Source organism: Amblyomma americanum, chromosome 10 (genome assembly GCF_052857255.1).
Source record: "Amblyomma americanum isolate KBUSLIRL-KWMA chromosome 10, ASM5285725v1, whole genome shotgun sequence".
NCBI classification, from domain to species: Eukaryota; Metazoa; Arthropoda; class Arachnida; order Ixodida; family Ixodidae; genus Amblyomma; species Amblyomma americanum.
The window spans coordinates 83,955,658-83,977,509 of NC_135506.1; the positions used below are offsets into that span (position 1 = coordinate 83,955,658).

At 47.5% G+C, this 21,852-nt stretch overlaps 1 protein-coding gene across 1 annotated transcript in view; it reads left to right on the forward strand.

Annotated features, from left to right (window-relative positions):
• LOC144107752 (heat shock 70 kDa protein 14-like) overlaps positions 1–21,852 on the forward strand; it is an 86,089-nt gene that overhangs the window by 405 nt on the left and 63,832 nt on the right. The window contains 7 exon segments of the mRNA XM_077640911.1: positions 606–686; positions 1,709–1,837; positions 3,494–3,605; positions 6,345–6,432; positions 14,746–14,850; positions 15,444–15,608; positions 19,980–20,138. Coding sequence (XP_077497037.1) covers positions 606–686; positions 1,709–1,837; positions 3,494–3,605; positions 6,345–6,432; positions 14,746–14,850; positions 15,444–15,608; positions 19,980–20,138 — 839 coding nt within the window.

A 21,852-nucleotide genomic window follows, 5' to 3' on the forward strand; every position in this document is an offset into this window, starting at 1 on the left:
CTTGCCCAATTTCTCCTTGTTGCGAAACTGCTGGAGTTGCGGCTCGAAGATGTTTAAGCTGCGCGATCAAAGCTAGGCGGTCTGTTCGCCGGAATGTTGATAAAGAACGCTTCTTGACTGTAAGAACAATTCTTGCCATCATGACCAAGTCGTCACGCGGTATTGCGATTATATTAGATTTTGTATTGTTCTGTCGTTCTCCACCGACACATTGTCTCGTGCGTTTAATCTTTCTGCATGCCACGGTCGCTGTCATCATCTTTATCGCAATCAGCCAGGTGCACTTTTCCGCATCCAATCCTTTTGATCACTGGAGCATGCTGCCTTTCGCCGCCGATAGTTTCGAAAACGGACACCCAGCGGGTTTCGTCAAGGAGGGATAGGTTTGTTCGCACTTAAATATTTATCGTCAATGTATTAATGATTTCAGTTTCATGGGCGGGAAATGTCACTGGCCCTGATTGTCGCGCACATAAAGGGTCATTCATTAGTTAAGGAGGTTTCCTTTTAATGCGATGCCGCCTGTGTCGATTGTTGGACTAGTGCCTAGTGACTATTTTCTTTTTTTTTCACTGACCACTCATCTGTTTTCTACCTTTCCACAGGATGGAAACACAGAGGCTGTCACCAATGACTCCGGCGACCGTGTCACTCCTGCTGTCATTGCATTCTCAAATGGAGAGAAGGTTGTTCAGCTTCCTGTCTTTTCTGACGGACACACTGCTTTGCCTTGTATTTCTGCTTTATCTAAGGATTACCCCACAGAGAATTTTGGGTTGCTTGTATGTTTCATGGACATTGATGGACCCCAATTTGTTTGTTTGGTCTGCTGAGCTTAATTTTGCTCGGAGCAGGGTTTTCATGCATTTTTTTCAGCAAGACCTGCAAGCGGTGTAACCGTGTGGTTCAGAGCCGCAATATGTTCAGAGTTCATTGACCATCCTCTCCATGGAGATCACTGAGAACAGTGGGCAGAAGTGTTGTGACAACAGAGGATGTGCTGTGCAGCTTAAATCATGAATTTGTTCTTTTGTGTGAACATTCGTGTACAAAAGAACAATCCAAGAATTAGTTCTCTTTGTGATTTTCCTATGTTACTGTTGCACTGTGGGGCTGCACTGCGCCATTGAGTCTCGCTCTACTGCTATCGACTTCAGCAGGTCCCTATGTAGGCTGGATATGATCCACATGCTGAACTTGAATGGGTGCACTTAGCTCCTTTTGTCATCCTGGCCAATGTGTGCAGGGGCTTCGTACAAGAAAGCACCCTTGTAAACTTAGAAATGAGAAGGAGTTAAACCACAGAACCCCCTCCCCCCTCCCATCCCCCCGCCATTCCCATTGTTTGGGAACTATGTGCTTAACCATACAATGTGACAAGGTTGGTTTTCACTCGGAACAGTACTCATTGAGGTTGCCTCGTTGCTTTCCTGCAAAAAAGAGGGAATGTGGGCTTGCCTATGAGCGATTGCAAAGGCTCCTAGCGACACGAGAAATTGCTTGTTTAGACATTTATGTGGAACAGCTGGCTCATATAATGTCCCTAGGTAGCTCACAGATATGATCAAGAAGGAGCCTGGCTCGTCTGAAGGGCTGCTACTAAGCTCAGACATGCCTGCAATTGTTTTCAGCGTCGTGCTTGTGTCCTGAACTAATCCACATCTCAATATCTGCCTTGTTTGTGTGTGTGTTTTTTTTTCCCTTCCAGTCAGTGGGTCTGGCCGCGAAGAGCGAGATGGCGCGCAACCCGGGCGGCACCATCTGCCACCTCAAGGGCCTGCTCACGGCCACCTCGCCTGACGAGGTGGAGCAGCTGGCTAGCGGCAGCCCCTGCAAGGTCAGAGCACACCGCCTCCCGCATCCAGAGTGTTGTGTGGTTCAGCTTGCCTTGCCTCGGAGCACCTTCTGTGCCGTTTTTGGTAGCTCCAGTCGGAAATGGCTAATGGGACAGCTGAAAGTCAATGTAAAAATTGTCATAGCTATGCAATTTTCAACAGATAAATTTAATATGACACGAATGGTTTTTGGCAGTTTTTGGGAGCCATTGGATAATTCAACCTTTCGATAATTGGGACGTCAAAATTAATGGGTATTTATTCTGCATCTGGATTCCGAGAGAAGGCAAGCGTAGCAGGAGGTGGCAGAAAGTTAGGTAGGCGGATGTGGATAAGTTTGCTGGGATAAGGGGGTCTCGGCTGACACAGGACAGGGTTAATTGGAGAGACATAGGAGAGGCATTTGTCCTGCAGTGGGTGTAGTCAGACTGATGACAAAAATAGATGATTCTGCATGCATCCTGCTGCTAGCCCTGTGAGTGACCAGCTATTTATGCATGTTGTTGTCAGCTCCATTTGAAGCTTCAAGTTTTTCAACACATCAGAAACATATCAAAAGTGTCACAGCCTGTTACTATATCGTTGCTGGAACAGAAAAAAGCCAGAAACATTCATCTGCGTGGCAGTTGAAAGAAAACGCACTTTCCATGCAAAACATCACAGGAATTGAAAACTGGGCAAGCTTTGCATGCTACCAAATGAACTCTTTAACTACCAACCCTGAGCTGCACTCGTCATGAGAGATTGTATCAATATTGGCCATGACAAATTGCACTCGTCCGGCATGATTTTGCATTGCTCCCACTGCTAAAGATGAGTTACGGTTGGCAGTTGTGTTAGTTGTTGCACTTTGCAACACTAGAGAGCAGTAGTTGGCCATGAAATGCCAAAAAAAGGTTAAAGAAACAGAGAGAGCTCTGTGGAAAACAGGGATGCTGACCAAATCAGCACTGGGAACATACAGGATCTTTAAGCAGGAAATTGCCAAAGAAAATGTCTGATAATTGTAGGGGAAGCTCTTTGTTGTTTGAGGCCAGAACGCGAGTTTTGCGGACAAAGACATATAGAGTCAGGTACCACATGATAGACACGCTGTGCATTGCGTGCGGAGAGGAGGAGGAAACGGCTGAACACTTGATACTTCTCTGTGAAGGGCTTCACCCTACAGTGGAAAGCAGCGGGGCTGATTTATCCAAGGCATTGGGGTTTAATGACAGTGAAGGGAAAGTAGATTTTAAGCGGGTAGAAGTAACCAAGCGAAGGTTATCTGATTGGCGGCCAAAATCAAGACAAGAGTAAAATTTCATAAGTCATGACTAGGTGGCTTGAGCCACCGCCCGATTTAAAGGGTTCAGCCTTATCCATCCATCCATGCTTTTTGCATCTTTAGGGCGTGTTTTAAGCCATACAACAGTCATTTTTGCCGAAAGTCGCCAAAAAATTTGGTGATTTTGGTACGTTTTTAGGAAATTAATATGGCGTTTAAAAAGTTAACAGGAAACAAAAAATCAAAGGATGAAGAAAGGAAGAGGCACCAGTGTCTGCAGCAGCGCCGCTCTTTCCTTGTCGTTCGCGTTTCCACACTGATCGTGCTGTTGTGACCTCACTTGTGTGGTCAGAGATGAAAAGTCTCACCTTTGGCGGATGTTGCTTTGCAGGTTGTAGCCGAGGGAGACCAGGTCCACTATGAAGTGTCTTCCGCGGACGACGAGCGTTCCACGCGCCATTCACGCAGCGACGTCCTGCTTTACCTCTTCCGCAAGATGTTTGGTGAGCTCGCATGCCCTATTTTTTTTTTTACTACTGCTCTGGCTGAAAGCACTGGCTACAGTGGCAAAGCTTTTTATTGGAAAAAGGAGTTGTCTGAAAAAAATTAATTTGAGTGGTAGGCCTTGGAAGGCAGAATTTTCAGAGGCATTGAAATGATATGGATGGAGCCTAGTGAGCTCCATGTCAGCAAAAAGCATGAAATGTTGTCTTATTAAGCTAAAAAAAAAACTGTTTCCAAACCACTAGGCAAAGAAATAGCATTTAGCGCTTTGTCTCATGGTATATTTTTTTTTGTATTAAGCTTGTTTCAAGTTTACTCTTATGTATCATGTTTCTTCTTGAACTATGTTCTTCATTTGCATTGACTTTGCTTCAGTGTCCACACCTGCTCTGTAATGCAAAAGCCCTGAGGGTGAAATAACTGAGATGAAATTTGGCTCCATTTTGGATGGAATTTTCACTTTGCGTTGCCACCCCGTATTGGTGGAGAGACAGTCACAAGGCTGCTTGATGTTTGCTTAGAGACCAGCGCAGAGAATCTCATTGGCATTCGTCAAAAGGTGGTTGTATGGCATCCTGGGGTTGCAGCAGGTACTCATTGGTTGGCAAGAAACCTGATTTCATGGGCCAGATGGCGACTGCATTACGCCTGGGTGTCGCAGGGGATTCGGTTTCTGACAGCAGTGATTCTTTATATCCTGGAAAAAACAAACACACCTAATGCGTGCGCTTGGTCACTGAGCTGAGCAAAGAATCAGAGGGGGAAATGCTCAAGAAACAAAGATAGCTACATACTACTGCTTTAGCAGTTATGTGAAATGTTCAATTAACTATGCCAAAAGAATGCTAGGTAAGAGGCAAGGTGCTAAGACAGGCCAGCACCTTTTCTAGGCCAGCTGTGTAGATCCATCTTAGCTTATTTGGGTATTACTACGGTTGTTTTGGTCGACCATATAGGCTGTATTCCTTTTAATTGCCTCTTACCTGTTCGTTTGTTCAAGTTTGTTTGACTGGTACAGTAAAAGCTCGTCGTATGACCCAAATTAATTAAAAAATCTGGACAATTCAAACTGCTGGCACAGTCCTGACCATTGCCCGTGTAAGTCTGTGGCATTGTACGCTCGCTAATTCAGATGCTATGGGCTTCACACGGGTTAATTTGAATGTGTTCCCGAAGCGAGTCAGTGTCCAAACATGACCAGTGTAGCACGATCATGCTAATAACCCTTCTCAAACCTGAATTCCATGCTGCAGGGTTGCTTGCACACCTGTGGCGTGTGTGCAGCGGCAGGAGTGACGACGAATGCGCATTTCCCTCTTCAAGAACAGTAGTTTCGGTTTCACTTTTCTGAGCTTCGCGCTTGCCTCATCAGCAAGCCAAGCAAGCCTAGATGCATGCTGTTTCAGGCACTGATTGGCACTTTCCTGCTCTTTTCCGTCCATGTTATTTTTGCGTTCTTACAGTGCGCCAAAAACGCACTTGTCACATATCATTCACTCTTTGTGCGATGAAGCTCCTCACATGCATTCATGGAAATGGGAAAAATAGTCACTGTTGCCTTGTTTTCATCTCAAAAGCAAGCAACAATTACCCAGCCTTTCACGAAATCACTTTACCGTGATGCAAGTTGTTCTTGTTAGTTTTTATGGGGTCATTCAGTAATTCAAACTTCGTAATTATTGGCACATTTTTTCTGGCTCGTAGTGTCACTTCCAGTAGCACAAAATGATACCGAGCAAGTTAAACCACCGTGCATATTATGAGAGTGCCTAATTAGCAGCGGTGAGGATCGTTGGATCTGATTTGGTCACAAATACATCCAGCCAAGCGTTGCTGCTGCCCTTGCTCCAAATAATGGCTCTGTGTGAAAGCTTAGACTCTTTTGTCAACATTTCATTTCGAACAAAGCACCTCAGAGGCCTTGAACTTGTGATAATCTGATGTTTGTAATGAAGAAGGCATTTGGAACACATTGTTTTCCATAAACATTGCCTGTGCTAGAGTGCTAAGCAATGCTTGTCATCAGAATGTAATTGGGTGCTTGTCAGGACCCCCTGTCTCCATGCATGATGGCATGCGGCTGGGGTGTGACAGCATATCAGAGTATTTTTATTATTTGTTTCGTGTTCATGCTTTTGTAATTTTAAGGAAACCATGTTCTGAGAGGCGTTCCTGTTTGGTATGGTTGTGACCTAGAAGCAGCAGCCTGAATGTTGTTTAGGCTTGCTTATGAGGATCCGGGGTTTTTATACCTTCTTTTTACACTTCTGTAGCTTTGCCTAGTCACCCAGAAATTGCTAGGAAGGGTGTCACTTGGGTCAATCATTAATGGTTGGTCAGCATAAGCTTTTGAGTGGGAAAGTTAACTCTGTGCCGTTCTAAAGTGTCGTGTGAGTTGTTGAACAGCTCCTTTCTATGCATTTTCTCCTCAGCTTCAGAAAAACTTGAGTCAGTCGTTAAATGCCCCGTAATGAACAGAAGTCCTAATTTTAGGGGGTTCCACCATGGGGGTTTCTCTTAAACATATTGAACCGACCTGGGTTCAATGTCCAGACCAGGATGAATTTTTTTTTATTCGTCTATAAAGTTTGGATGGAAGCTGTCTAGCTTTCCTTTGTAGCAGTGTGGTTGCTTGTCAATGGATGCTGATGAGTAATTACTCCCGTATCACAGCGAACAGAAGAGTGTGTGAGTGTGTCCATGGGTCCTGACGATGTTGTTCTTGCTGCCTTTGCCAGAGGTTGCTGAGAGCCAAGGAAGTGACGAGTACCCAGCTGTGGTGACTGTGCCGCCAGAGTTTGGCGAGGAGCAGAGGCAGCTTGTGGCGTGAGTACTGGGCCACCTCAGCCATTTTTGTGCATCCCAAACACTCTCAGAACTCCCGAGGCCATCAGTGCCATGCTGAAGAATGACTTGAGTAGTGGGGCAAACCAGTGTCCTGCAGAATGGCATTCCTGTGTGTTCGATATGCCCTTGGAAAACGGGTGTTTCAGGCAGGGTTCCTTTTTTTTTTTTGCTGCTTACCATAAAGATCCACATATACAATATGAGGAGTAATTTGGGAATATCAAAAAGGGGAGAAAAAATAATTTTCACCCACATATAATGTGAGTGAGGAAAGCTCACAGAGAGCATGCTCAAACTTGCAGACTTAGAACCACTTGCAGATAGAAGAAAGAAAGCCCGTCTCAATTTCCTTCATTCATTATGCTTTTCTCGACTTGGTATTTGACCCGAAAATCACATCGCTAGTGATTCTAGACGAGCCTCGCGCCACAAGCATACCCTTAGCCTGGAACCTATTTTTGCACGCACAAATACGTACAAGTTTTCTTTTTTTCCAAGAACAGTTTCTGAATGGAATGCCCTACCGCAGAACTCTCCGTTGCTTTCTAATCATTCTTGATATCTTCACTGCTGCATTTGTAGCTGTACTGTTATTGCATTTTTATGTGTGTTTTTGCATTGTCTATTTTGTGGCATCTATATTGTTCGGTACTTGCTTTGCTTTTCCCCTGTATGTATTTCCCTCTCCTGCTTGGACATACAGCATGTCCGCAGTATTCAATAAATAAATAAATAAATAAAATTTGCCCTGCATTTGACTTGACTCGACTCGGTGACGCAATGGACATTCACGAGGCATACGCGTGTTCAGCACCATCCCGCACAAGGCATCGGAAAGGGGCACGCGTCTCCGTGTGCCTGGTGCTGGCTCGCACCCCTTGTATTGACAAGTTTGGTCAAAGAATTTCATGCCTTGAAGAAAAGAGCAGCTCACACTCGCCCGAGCACTTGCATCAGCCACATAGTCCCCCAACTGCTGTAGAGCGTAAACCAGTGTGCTGCTTAAGATGCAGCACGGTTCTGGATGCCGCGCTCAGGCCTCATCACGCCTCAAACCACTTGTATGCGCAGATTAGCTCTGGCATATGCACATGCATGCAGGTGCACGGCTTGTGCTCTCTGGAAGTGTCCTTGAAGTTGGGACTTCAGCGATCGTCACTGTCGGGTGTGCTATCCTTCAAGAGTCCCTTGTCAGATGTATCCTTTCGTAGAAAATTGTCTTCAGTGCTGTTGAACACGTTCAATATTCCGCATTTGAAAGTGCGGCTGATGACCTCCTCCTGGATGCTGTCCCAAGCATCCGCGATTTAATTCTAGAGTATGGATTAAGAGTCCCGCTTCATCTGTCTGGTGCCAATAACTTGCATGCTCTTCCTACCTAACCCAGTCCCTGTAGAAGGGCTTGTTGCTTTGCCCATGCTCTCAACTGCTGTAATTACCTTTTTTTTTTTAAAGCAGATGAGTAACGTTTTCGCGGTCTTGACATTGCGCAAGGTGCAATTGTCCTGCTTCGAATAGTGTAGACGTCATGAGGTTAGCATGGTGAAATGGTGTTACAATCAAAACAAGTCAATAGACGCTACTCCTACAGAGTACCTCCTCTCGCTGGAAGCCTGATGGTAATACCGTATTTACTCGCATAATGCTCGCACTCACGTAATGCTCGCACCCCCCACATTGGCTATCAAAAATTGGAAATTTTTTTTTTCCCCGCATAATCACCGTACCCCCAAAATTACTGCCGGGAGCCGTCTGCTTGTCGTAGCGATTGCCATCTATTGACTGCGGTCACAACTAACTGCCATGGTTGGGCGCGCGTGCTACTAGGCGGCGGTACTGTGCTATCATCCGCTGCCACTGCCGCTACCGCTCATCCACAACCACCGCTACGCCATTTTGCGAAGGTGTCTCCAGCTCTCCGGTGTCTGGTAGGCCTCGTTTGCCTTGTTTGCGTGTTGCACCGTGCTCTTTGTGCCGCTTCGCCATGGGACGCTACGCAAGCTACACAGCTGCTTTTAAGCTAAAAGCTATTGAGTATGCATTGGAACATGGCAACCGCGCCGCCAGCAGACACTTCGGCGTCAACGAGTTTTGCGTCCGGTATTGGAGACGGCAGCACGACGAACTCAAGACGACTGGTAAGACGCGCCAGGCCTTCCGCGGACCGAAGACTGGGAAATCTCCTGCCGTCGAATCCTCTTTACTGGAATATATCAAGGCTCGACGAGCGGATGGGTGTGCTGTGTCGATTGATTTGATACGGAACCAGGCGCTCGTAATCGCAAGAAAGGAGGGCATCCCGGTGCAAGACTTCCGCGCTAGTAACAGGTGGGCCACACGATTTATGTGGCGCAATGGACTCTCGCTCAGGAGGCGAACAACGCTTTGCCAGCGCCTGCCTGCAGCCTATGAAGAGAAAGTAGTGGACTTCCATTGATTCGTTATCTGGATCCGGCAGGAAAAAAACTTCTTGCTCTCCCAGATAGGGAACGCGGACCAAACTCCGCTGAATTTCGATATGCCCAGCAGCAGGACAGTCGAACAGACAGGTGCTCGGACTGTGCACGTCAGGACTACAGGTGCCGAAAAACAGAGGTGCACGGTCATGCTAGGCGTGACGACGAATGGGCGGAAGCTCCCACCGTACGTCATTTTCAAGCGGAAGACCCTCCCGAAAGGAAAGCACCCCCCTGGTATACACGTGCGCGTCCAAGAAAAGGGATGGATGACCGCGGACCTTTGGTGGACTGGGTGAAGACTGTGAGGGGGCGGCGACCGGGAGCACTTCTTTTTCCGTCGCTCCTCGTGCTTGATAGCTTTCGGGGCCATCTTCAAGAGCCGGTTCGGGCGAAGTTCAAGGAACTGCGCACGGACCTGGCTGTTATTCCCGGCGGCCTCACATTAATGCTACAGCCTTTTGACGTATCTTTGAACAAGCCATTTAAAGATAACGTCCGGAGGCTGTACGCAGAATGGATGGCCGAAGGTGAACATGCTCTGACGCTGGGCGGCAAGATCAAAAGACCGTCCGTGGAGCTGCTGTGCAGCTGGGTATCAGAGGCATGGGGGATGATTGATGTAAACATGGTGGCCAGAAGCTTCAAGAAAACAGGAATTTCGAACGCCCTGGATGCGACCGAGGACCACCTGGTGTGGGACGACAAAGAAGCATCGGAAGATGAAGAAACCATCGATTCCAGTGTCGACGTGTACTCTGATGAAGAGTAGAATTGCCTGCAGGACGTACGCAACACGAGTAGTGACGGGGAGGTTGCGCGCGGCAAATAAAGTGCTTTAGCAGTTTGAGCTTACGTTCACCCTGTACTTTCATAACGAAGGTAAGTTACGCTTGAAAGTAATGTTTTCGTTATATTTACAATTGCGGACCTGACAATCCTGATCTTGCACCCATTCATCTTTGCATTTAACACTCCGAAACATTTGCTTGAAAATTTTCCCCGCATAATTATCGCACTCCCAAACTTCGCGTTGATTTTCAGGGAAAAAGTGCCAGGATTACGCGTGTAAATACAGTAGTGCTGAATAATAAGAAAGACTGGAACTGTGGATTTGGGCTGAAATTTCTGTCCAGATCCTCATTAATACAAGGCAGAAATTTGACAAGCTAAAATCTGAAAAAAAAAGAATAAAAATTGGAGGGCCATTAAGCTCTACCTTAAGGGTATGGTGCGATAGCTTTATGGGTTAATTCCCATATATGCAGGAGGCCATTCTCTGCTTTACATCGATAGATCCCTGGGAGTCTTCATACCATTGCTGGTGCAGCGGTTAAGCGATGCGCCACTGTCTTGCGATGGCAGCTGCCAGAGGTGGGCCTTGTGCGGCCCAGGTTGCTCTTGCCGAGCGACCAATCATTAATTTAACTGCCACCTGCCATGGTGTGCAGTTTTCTCACCATCCTGATGGGCAGGTTGTGATGACGCCGCCAGGTCACGTGACCTAGGAGGCCCGCCTGCCTTCTAAGTTGCTTTCCAGGCACCGGCTGCTGGAGTAATGCTCATGATTTTCCGCTCACAATGCCGCCAACGCCGACGCTGGATTTTCTGGTTAACAGGGCCTTTAGCGCATTAGCATTAAAAACCTCGTATTTACATGGGTTTTCGCAGTAAGCCTACTGTGTACAGTGACAGTGCTGATTGGGGCATGTGAAAGGTGTACTGACCCACGCACCATGGCAAGCATAGAATGGGACTCTGCTAGTTTGAGCTCTGTAGAGCTGAATTCGCTAATCGGCTGGACAAATGTGAGTTGGCTGTTTCCTTTTCGATGAACGAGTGCCCAGAGTAGAGAAATCATCAGTATTGTTGACACGATGGCGATCAAATCTACACGATGCATGTAGGCAGGGCACTTGCCAACGCGATTAGGATTTTGACTGAGCACCAAATGAGGTGTGCAGTGGAGTCTGGGGTCAAAGTCTGGTTAAGTTTCTTTGCGACACCAATTTCTTCCTCTTCCTCACAGTGCCTTTGCTTTTAAGGTGCCATGCATATCTGCATCAACGTAGGGCAGCAGTTTTGTTGATACCTTTCCCTTTCTCGTGCCTCTGCTCTTCCATTCTGATGAAATGGCCCTGTGAGACTGTGACAGCAACGCCTTGCTCGGACTGACTGCAGTGGGCCTTTCCTTGTTGTAGTGTATGGCTCAGGGCATGAAGGTGCCACACTCAGTCAAGCTTACAGGAGACAGAGGGGTATGGCATAAGTGCCAAATGTTTCCACGGGATCCTCAAAACTTGTGCCAGTAGAGAGCATTCAGTGCGACGTTTTCATTGTGGTATTCTGACATGCGCCAATCTCTCCCATCATACTACTGGATGCTGCACTAAAGTGGCACTTTGGGCCGTTTAGTGTGACGTAGCGAAGAGGTAGAGTTCGGGACTGATAGGGCTGTGTTCTGTCTCTCCTGCACTGTCTCTTTTCACTATGGATGCAGCAGCTGCTTTATACAGTAGAAACCCGGGGTAGTGTCCCTGGGTGCTGCATTTTCTCAGCTGCAACATTTTCGTGAGCCAGTCCTTTTCAAGCTCTCATAGAAGCCCGTGAAATGCAGACTTGGCTGTTACGTTGCAGTGTGGTGGCATTCCCTTATGCCACATCGTGAATTTCACTTCTCTAGAGTAGTGCTTTACTATTGCCAAGGTTTTGACAGACAGAAAAAATTTTGATTTTTGATTTTGAAAATTCTGACAGAAAAAAAGAAACATGACTGACAATACCCCTTTTATCACACACACTTCCCAGCTGGTACGTTTTATTTCCGCTGTCTTGGGATAAACATCACATAAACACAACAAATAGAATATGAAGGGGGAAGATAGAGAGTAATGGTATTCACTGTATTTTCATAGCCCTTCAGTTATGCTTTCTTGCTGAAGTGTATTGACAATGTCTTTCGATCAGTCAATCTGTGTGAAAGTGTACCTGTGCACATGTGTTCAGCATTTTCTGTTGCCCATATGCTGCTGCTTTGTACGGGCATCAGAGACCCTCAGGCTGCCATTGGCAGCTTTTTTGCCTGATAACCCCCAACAAGTCGTTGGAAATAAAGCATTTGAATTGAATTTAAAATGAGGGGTACGCAAATATTTGAGATTTCGTATACGAATCGAATATGTTTGATATTCGGTTCATATTTGTATTCTAGAAATTTATATTAAACAATTGCCAAATATTCGCCAGCGATCATATACCATTCAGACTTTCATAAATTCGACTTTGGCAATACCATTTGGCAATACACTAAGAGGCCACAGCTTTGGTAAGGGCGGTTGGATGCACTCACTGTTTACCAGCCTCTCGTCGAACGTGTGCAATTTGCATCATCAGCTCTTTACAGTAGGATCTCGGCGAGATGAACCTGGCTGATACGAATTTCGGTGTGATACGAATTTGTAAAATTCCCCCGCTGAAGTGCATTGTGTACAATGGGCCAAAAACAGGGTGTTCCAAACACTTCCGCGTTGTGCCGGGTGATACGAACTTCGGTACCACGACCGTCGAGCCGCCACCGGCGCAGCGTGCGCCAGTGCCGGTTTGGGATTCCGCGGCAGCAGGGAGGCTGACGAGGCAAGCGAAGCTTTCTCTCTCTCTAGATTTTGGGGGCGGCCTTTTCGCCTTTTCCTTGTTACTTTTTTTTGGCCGAGGCTAGCGCCGCTGCTTATTGGTTCGTTCACCCTGCGAACCAGCCAACCCAACTGGTCGGGCGCGATTTGTCCTTTCCACATTTCTTGCGGCCCTGCGCGCCCGTTCCACCGGTCTTTCCGCTACAGCCAGTGTGCACATCGTCACACCTGCAGCAGCCCCCGCTTCTTTGTTCCCTCGTGCGCGACGACTACGGAAATGCAGCGTGTTGGTTGTGTGTGTCGTTTTACGAGCATTGATCGCATCAGCCCGAAAGGTACTGCAATCAGTACGATGTCGCGAAAGCGGAAGGCGCTGTCCTTGAAGGACAAACTGGATATTTTAAAGAAGGTGGACGAAGAGCCCAAGAAAAGGTGCATTGACATGGCCAAGGAATTCGGCCTGCCAATTTCTACACTGTCTACGATTGTCGGTCAGCGCGACCAAATTATGCAGAATGTGCAGCACTTTGGCGTAAACTCCAAAGAAGCGAAGACTGCTCACCATGTAAAGTTAGAAGATGTTCTCCGAACATGGTTTAAAGAGGTCACCGTGGCCGGCGTCAACGTTGACGGAAAAGTTCTGCGTGAGAAGGCAGCGGACATCGCACTCACGCTTGGAATTGAAAATTTTCAGGCCTCTGGTGGCTGGATTCACAGATTTAAGGCACGGCATGACCTCTCCTACAAACCCGTTTGCGGTGAAGGGGAAAAGGTTGACGCCTCCGTCGTTTAAGATTGGATGGCAACCAAGCTGCAGTCTTTCATCGCGGGATATGACGGTCGTGATGTTTTTAACATTGACGAGGCAAGGCTGTTTTACAATCTTCAGCCCGAAACGAGTCTCTGCGTCAAGGGCGAAGCCTGCCATGGAGGACAAAAACTAAGCAGCGTGTGACGGTTCTGTTTTGCTGCAACGCTGACGGGTCAGAAAAAATGAAACTGACTGTCATTGGAAAATACGAAAAGTCCCGATGCTTCAAAGCAGCCGGCTGTTTGCCCTGTACATATAGAGCCAATAAAAAGGCGTAGGTGACGTCGGCTCTGTTCGTCGAGTTCGCCACATACTTGGACCATAGGATGTCATGCAAGAACAGAAAGATTGTTTTGCTGCTGGACCAATGTGCGGCGCATCTAAAGCACATGAGGCTACAGAGCATCAAAGGGGTATTCCTGCCCTCGAACGCTGCTAGTCATTTGCAGCCACTGGATGCTGGCATTATCAGAAACGTAAAGCACCACTTCAAAGGTTTGTTGGTGTGCCACCTCCTTGCGAAGGTTGACCGTAAGGATGCAAATATGCAGATTAGTCTTTTGGATGCTATGCATTTTATTGCAGTGGCCTGGGGGCGCGTCTTCCCTGCAACCATCGCGAATTGTTTCGCAAAGGGTGGGATTTTTAAATCCACAGTGGCCACCACCTCACAAGTGCCAGATCCAATTCCGATTGATGTCTGGAACCAGCTTAGTGTTGACTGCAGTGCCGACGATTTCGTCACTGCTGACGACGATCTCGTCACCTGTGGTCTGCGCACAGTGGAAGACATTGTGGAGGAGGTATCGTCACAGCCTGGAATTTCGACCAGTGACGAAGAAGACGAGTGCCAAAATGGTGATGACCAACCACTGTCGGCAGCCGAAACTATGGATGCTCTCGATATTCTGTGGCATGCTGTGACATCCGAGACTGTGCGTGAGAACACTACAGCCCAGTTCTTCAGCTGCGAAAATTCTCTGCTGGCCGACCTCGCGAAGGAGAAGACTCAGAAGGACATACGTGACTTCTTCCCACGTAAATAAATGTTTTTTTTGTACGTGTCTCATGGTTTCGGGACGGATTTAACTTGTTTTTTGGTGATACGAATATTTTCGCCTCCCCTTGAGATTCGTATCACCGAGATTCTACTGTAGTTCATAAACTTGCTGAGGTGATGCTTTCTTTTTCCACTTCGGAGTTTATTTTTCTTTTAGTGTGTGGCTGGCGCGTTGCCAACATTTCCTCCGAGCGCCTGAAGATGTTCAGTGCGCTGGATGCCTGAGCCTGTGTGCACAAATCCGGAGAGGCATGAGGCGCATTAGCATTGCATGGACCAGCCTTTAGAAACGGCAGGATCAAACAGGCTCCCACATGGTGCCCATCACTTGCGCAGGGAAGCAGCCACCAAAGCAGGCTTCCAGATCTTGCGGCTCATCAATGAACCAACCGCTGCTGCCCTGGCCTACCATATGGGGGCGTCTCCATCACCGGATGTCTGGTGAGAGTCTCCTACAGTTGCCACCAGAGGGAAGGTTTTAGGTTTATGCGGGTTTAAGGTCCCAAAGCGACTCAGGCTATGAGGGATGCCGTAGTGAAGGGCTCCGGAAATGTCAACCACCTGGGGTTCTTTAATGTGCACTGACATCGCACAGCCAGAGCAGAGCAGAGTGTGCAGCCAGAGGGAAGGAGCTGGGGCCATGCTACAGTTAGACCTCAACGAAACAAACTTAAGTATAGCAAAATACTTGATACAACGGAGAATTCTCATTTTCGTAACTTACTCGAAGGACACCTTGTATTTTTAGCTTCAGTGTAGCAAAGTAAATTTGGCTGCACTTTTTATGTAATAAAAATTCTTTGCTGGCTACAAACAAACCGGAAGAAGGTTGCACTCTAATCAGCCATCCATGTTCAAACTTGCTCAAATTCCAGCAATCAGCCATGTTCAAACTTGCTCAAATTCCAGCAGGTAGCAAGCCTTGTCACATTGTTTCAGATTTCTGTGGGATGAGGCAGGAGTTTTAGTGCAGTGTTTGTGCACCAGTCGCTCAGTTTTGTCAGCTGGTGCCCCATTGTTTTCTCTCTCAACAGCCGGTACCTGCTGTACCGCCTGGGTGGTCGCACGGCAAGTGCCAGCGTGGTGGCGGTATGCAATGGAGCATACCGCCTGGTGGCCCACGCCACGGCACAGCCTGCCCTGGGTGGTCGGGACTTCACGGCTGCCGTGGTCGATCACTGCGCCCAGGAATTCAAGCGGTAAGAGAGAGAGAGGAAATGGGGCGCCTTGCAGCCTTAAGACGCTCACTGTGGAACTTGGTGTTTAATTGTTGGTTCATTGCGGTTTCCAGTCTCGGGCAGTCATACAGTTGATTCGAGGTAGTCGCCGACTGACTTTTTGGACCCCCAAAATTTGGACATGCTTGATTATTCAGACTGCTTTGTGGCACCACCACTCTCCCCATAAACTGTAATGTATTTTTGGACACCTTGAAACCTCTGATTTTATTTTTCGGACACTCCTTGAGCCAGCTTAATCGACAGCACTTGCCCCACTGACACTGACTGAAGCATGGTTCGACCCCCTGAATAATAATAATAATTGGTTTTTGGGGAAAGAAAACATCGCAGTATCTGTCTCATGTGTCGTTGGACACCTGAACCTTGCCGTAAGGGAAGGGATAAAGGAGGGAGTGAAAGAAAGGAAGAGGTGCCGTAGTGGAGAACTCGGGAATAATTTCAATTACCTGAGAATCTTTAACGTGCACTGACATCGCACAGTACACAGGTGCCTTAGCGTTTTGCCTCCATAAAAACGCAGCCGCCACGGCCGGGTTCAAACCCGGCAACTCCGGATCAGTAGCCGAGCGCCCTAACCCGCTGAACGCCATTTTTGTTTTGAACAGAGCCTCCTTGCTGCCCCACAAGGCGGCGCTACTGCAAATGAGGATTCTGTCAGGGGCTAGTTGGTTCATTGCTTAGAAATGTTTACTCAGCGCTACAAGACAAGGACACGTAGAGAAAAGAAACCACAGGACTGGCACTGACTGTCAACTCTTTATAAATTTGTCAAACGAGCATAATATATACCCTGACTCATGGACCCCGTTGATGTAGTCGACCGCCTACATTGCGATATATTGCCAAGGTAAACATAACAGTTATGACAAAGAAATGTGACCCATGTTCTTGCTGCCGGCAAACAGCACATAACAAGTGAAGAATCAGAAACATGAGCACCCCCCTCTTGTCCTCCACGCACACAAACAACAGCAAGCTACGTGAAGATGGCACCAAGAGGCAACACAAGCAAACGAAAAGAAATAATGGAACCTGCATGAAAAACAGTGAACGGCACTTGAAAAAGATTAAAACAAACTGCCAACAATTAGCATGGCGAAAACAATTAAAAGCAAATAAACTAACCCCAAAAAAGGCAAAAGGCTGAGTCATCACACTAAAAGAGAAAACAATGGTCAACAAAGGGCCCGACAGTAACACCTTAAATCAATTAAAAGGAACAGGCAAAAATATGCTCAATGGTAAATCGAAAGAAACAGGCAGCCTGCACAGTGAAACATTGTAGCCAGTACACCGAATGCCATTCCAGAGGGTTGTACCAGATTCCCGTCGCATGCGTCGGGCAGACATGGCGTTGTTTTAATTAACAAGGCCATGTTGTGCATTAAGCTTAGTGAACAAGTCCAGGAGACACATGTCCGACCATTGCAGTCAACGCAGCCACAGGTGCCAGCCTTTGAACTCGGACACAAAATTTGTGGCGACAGAAAAGAGCAGAATTGAACGGGAAATAATTGAAGTTTTTTCTCATTGAAAAGGCAGGAGAGGCTTGCGTCAGCACCCCTTCAATCTTTCTACAGGAAAAAGAAAGGTCATTCTTGGAACGCGGTCCATTCTTGTGTATCAGCCCCAGCTGGGGGGCTCGGTGAAGGGACAGGAATTAAAGGAGGGGGAAACCATGCTAGAAGCTAGTGGTTTTTCAGAACTGTCCTCCAGCTGCTCCACATTTTGCTTTTTTCAACACACTTTTTCGATTCTCCATCTGCACTTAGTGCGTCTTGTGTCCTGGATGTACAAGAGGCTTGTACACAAAGCAGAGGGTGGTAGATTTGGGTTTAGTGACAAAGGCAGACATCTTTTCTGGCTAGTAGTGTGTGGCAGTTCTTGCCTGGCCTGCCCGGTTGGCTGCTATACTGGCAAGGACATTGCAGGGACCACGCCTGCCTTCATGTTTTTCCGTTATTGCTGCGTTAATGGTAAACTGGTAAAAGGGTTAGGTGATTAACTGATTATGTAAGGCGGCGGCTAAATCTGAAGTGCCATTCACTGCAGCCTTGATGTGCCTCTTGACACCCAGCAGGCATGTGAGCGGGCAGTCAATGCAGCAGCAACACCTCCTTGGTTTCAAAGCCAGCCAGATCAGCCAGTTTCTGCTAATTAAGCCCTCCCTTCCTGCCCTTTATTCCACTTTCCCAATCTCTTAACTTCATGCTTGCTCATTGCATGCAATGACAAGGGTCCAGCCCCCAGTAACTACCGTATTTACTCGAATCTAGGCCGACCCTGATTCTAAGCTGGCCCCCTAAAGTCCAAAGCCAAGAAAAAAAATATATATTACCTCGAATGTGGGCCGAACACAAAAAGTGAGGACAGCGTTCACAAAATGCAAACAGCATTTATTGAATCTGAACGTGCAGAGCTCATTCAACGTCGTCGTCGCTGCTAGACTCGTCGCTGTGTTCCTTGTCGCTGTCACTGTCACATGCAGCAACCGGCACGGTAATGTGAATCAGTTGGAGGAAGCGTGGCTCTCTTAACTTCCACAGGATGAGTCCGAGCTGACTGCAGCTGCCTCAGCCACTGAACTCCGCGTGAAATTTGCTAATCAAGTGCATGGCATGTGCGTGAGAAGGAGCTAGCACGAGGCTTATGGAGGTGGGGGCCCCTTTCCAAGGCCTGTCACACGTTGGTGCTTGGCACGCAGGTGTGCGGCACATACGTCTAGCAGGGGCCCATGGAGTCGCCACTTAAAAGCAACAGCTGCACAACGACGCAATTCCAAGTATAATACCAGCAGTCGGAGGTCCCATGAATAGGTCCCACACCCCACAAATATGTAAGCTCCATGTGCACCAAATTTCTGATGGCTATTTTTTCAGCGGGTCAACATAGCTTCAGTGAGTGCAACAAAGCTTCAATGCACTTTTCTTTTCATGTAGGAAAAATTTGTGTCAGAAATGTACATTATTTCGAAAGTGCCAACTTGTACTGTTCGACCTTTTTTTTTATGTTAGAAGTGTTCGAATTTTTTGTTTTGTAATAATTCGAATAAAACTTATATTTGCTTCGAGTTTGCTTCTAACCAATAAGCCACGATTCGCACAGGCCTATTATCATTACTTTTGCTGAGTAGACTGCGTTGCTAAAAAAATTGCAAAAAAAATTCCTAATATTGTCCCACATTCACGGGCCCCTGTACTTGAGTATAAGTTTAAGTTCTTATGACATGTTCTCTGGAGCCCTGTGGCCAATAAGAAGCATGTGCCACTTCCGCGTGTTAATGCTGTTATCCAATTCGCTTCCAAAGACTGTGATTCGTTGCTTAGCAGTGAAAGCGCCAAAGTGGAAAAATTGGTGCGAGGAACACGAAAATTAAAAGATTCAAAATCTGATTTTTGGGCCGATTTTCGGTGCCAAAGAGCCGTGCCCCCCCTTAAGCTCCGCCTTAAGGGTATGACGGGATAGCGTATTGGGTTAATTCTCATATACGCACGAGGCCATTCTGTACTTTAGATTCATAGATCCCTGGGAGTCCTTATACCCAGTCATGCAGTGGTTTAGCGATTCGCCACTGCCCTGCGATGGCGTGTGCTGCCAGGGGTAAGCCTTGTGTGGCCCAGGTTGCCTTCCTGAGCGACCAATCATTAATTCAACTGCCACCTGCCTCCTAGGTTGCTCTCTGGGAACCACCTGCCAGAGCCATGCACTTGATTTTTCGCACACAACGCGACGATGCGGACACCGGATTTTCGAAAGAACGTGGTCCTTTAATGGTATCGGGTTAAATTAGCAAGCATACCACACTTTACATTTTCAAGGCTGTGGTTCGCAACCTCACCAGAAATTCGAATTATCTCCATTATCTGATAACGTGGTTGGAATTAATAAGCTTTTATTGTGTTTACTGTCATATGATGCTGTCCTATCAGTCTGGCTTGATTTAGTATGTATTCTCTTTTGTAGCATATCTAAAGAACCCTGGCATCCCTGACAAGCCACATACCATAGTGATGCAATACTGGTGCCTAAGTGCATTCTTAATAATTATATGTACTTGTAACTGCTGCACATTTGTTCCACAGACCTGAGCATTAGCACTGCGATATTTTTATGCAGCACTTTTACCATGACACTGTTGCACCTCCCTTCTGCTGTCAACCTCTCAAAGGAAAGTTTTTTTTTTTCCGCTTTGAGCTGGTGTGTCGTATTTACTCACTTGATGGATGTATGTGCTTCTTTGGTTGTCAAAAAGTAAATTTTTTTGTGTTTGCTACTTTTTGTAATGAATGCAGTTTCGGAGTTTGATATGAGTGAACAATGCACCTGCAGCCAGAGCCGCGGAGCTGACCTCCGGGAGAGCCGGCGGGCTCTGGCAAGGCTGTGGACGGCGGCTGAGACCGCCAAGCACGTGCTGGCCACCTTGGAGACAGCCCAGTGCTTCGCCGAGTCAGTCTACGAGGGCATGGACCTGAGCCTCAACCTGAGCAGGTGGGCCAGCAGTTTCACTCGTTGCATTTTGCTGGTTTCAGGGCTGTTTCTGATGAGGAGCAGTGCCATGTCCCCATGTCTGGCTGCGTGTTTTACTGTTGCCAACAGATTTTTCGGACATGGCGGCACGTGATTCAACTGCAGTCGCTGAGCAAAAATTCCCAACTTTTCATGTGGCAAACATGCTCGATTCTTAGGACATTTTCACGACACCGTGACATACCCCACAGAGCAACGTGTAAAAGTGCCTGAAATTTCTGATGCTTTGCAATTGATAGCTTGATTTTTCGGACCTCTTTGGCACTCATTCCAGCACTGCCAGCGGTAGCCAAGCCACCATATAGAGTCAAACGTCATTATAGAAAACAGGTGGAAAATTGTAAAATACAGTAGAATCTCAATTACAGTCAAGCCCACATATAACGCCCCCACATAAGACGAACTTTCGCTTATAACAAATGAGACCTGCACGACTGTCAAAATATACATTGTTTCAGTGGCACAAAATCACACATAACGAATGCCATTAAGCCCTGTTGATCGGTTACAGTGAACGGACGGCGTAAACCCGGCGCCGTGATGCGAGATAACCTGCCTCCGACCCATGCTCAGACTCCTTTGTGCGCCTGTCGCGCGGCATGTTTTCCCAAGCCTCATTGAGGGGAGCTGCCCGCCCTGTTTTGTGCCACTCTCAAACGAGCTACCCTTTCCCTGCCCACGCGCCTACCAACATCGCCCTCCCGCCCCTCCTCGCAACTTCACTCCCCTCTCCTCACTCTCTTGCAAATCCGTGCGGTGCCTCTGCGATCAACTACGCCGCCACCGGTGCCGATCGCAGAGGCCACGCTCCGTGAAGCAGGCCTTCCGTGGGAGCCAAGAGGTGGTTGCACTGACGCTCACGGACGCCCCTCATTGGTCTCTCTGCTGGCTCTGTGCGTCTGTATCTTCAGCTTGATTACTTTGATGCCGCCTGTGCAAGTTGCAGTTAGTTGCACGTGTGCCTCATCGCGCACTTTTGTCACTCTTATTGTGGTGCGGACGTTCCGTTGGCTTTGTTCAAATCCCGGGCCCTGGTTGTAATTCGGGATGGCGGGTGGGAACACCGTGCCCATTTCCATTGTATTCAGCGGTAGAGATGATGAAAGCGGCCTGGGCAGAGGTGACGGCCACTGGCGAGCGGAACTGCTTCCGCAAGGCCGGCTTCGTCGACACAGTGTCTGGTGCAAAGTCTGATGCTTTAAAAGATGATTAGCCCAGTGGCGATTTGTGGTAGCGCGTCGTCGACTCCAACATGGGGGGGTCATGACATTGGTTGGAATGGTTTCATTTCTGTCGATGATGACGCCGACACTGCGGAACCATGCACGGACGAGGGCATCATTTCTGAAGTGCGGGACGAAAGTGACGCGGAGGAATCAGATATGAGGATGAAACTTCGGAGCCAGCACCTGTAGCAATGAGCTACATAGAGAGCCTCACACAACTTGGTCTATGCCAAGGGCCTCGGCGATAGCACACTTCTGCTTTAAGTAAACTGGAAACCTCCCTCATCGGATCTGCGCTGCAAATCAGACGTCCATCGCAGACTTTTTCGTTAAGAAAAAATGTTCTGTTTTGACAAGCAATTGGCTTTAAAGCTGTGGTCCACTTACTACGAACTACGGGATATAATGAACGGACGCCGCGTGACGGTCATGTTTGTTATAAGCAGGCT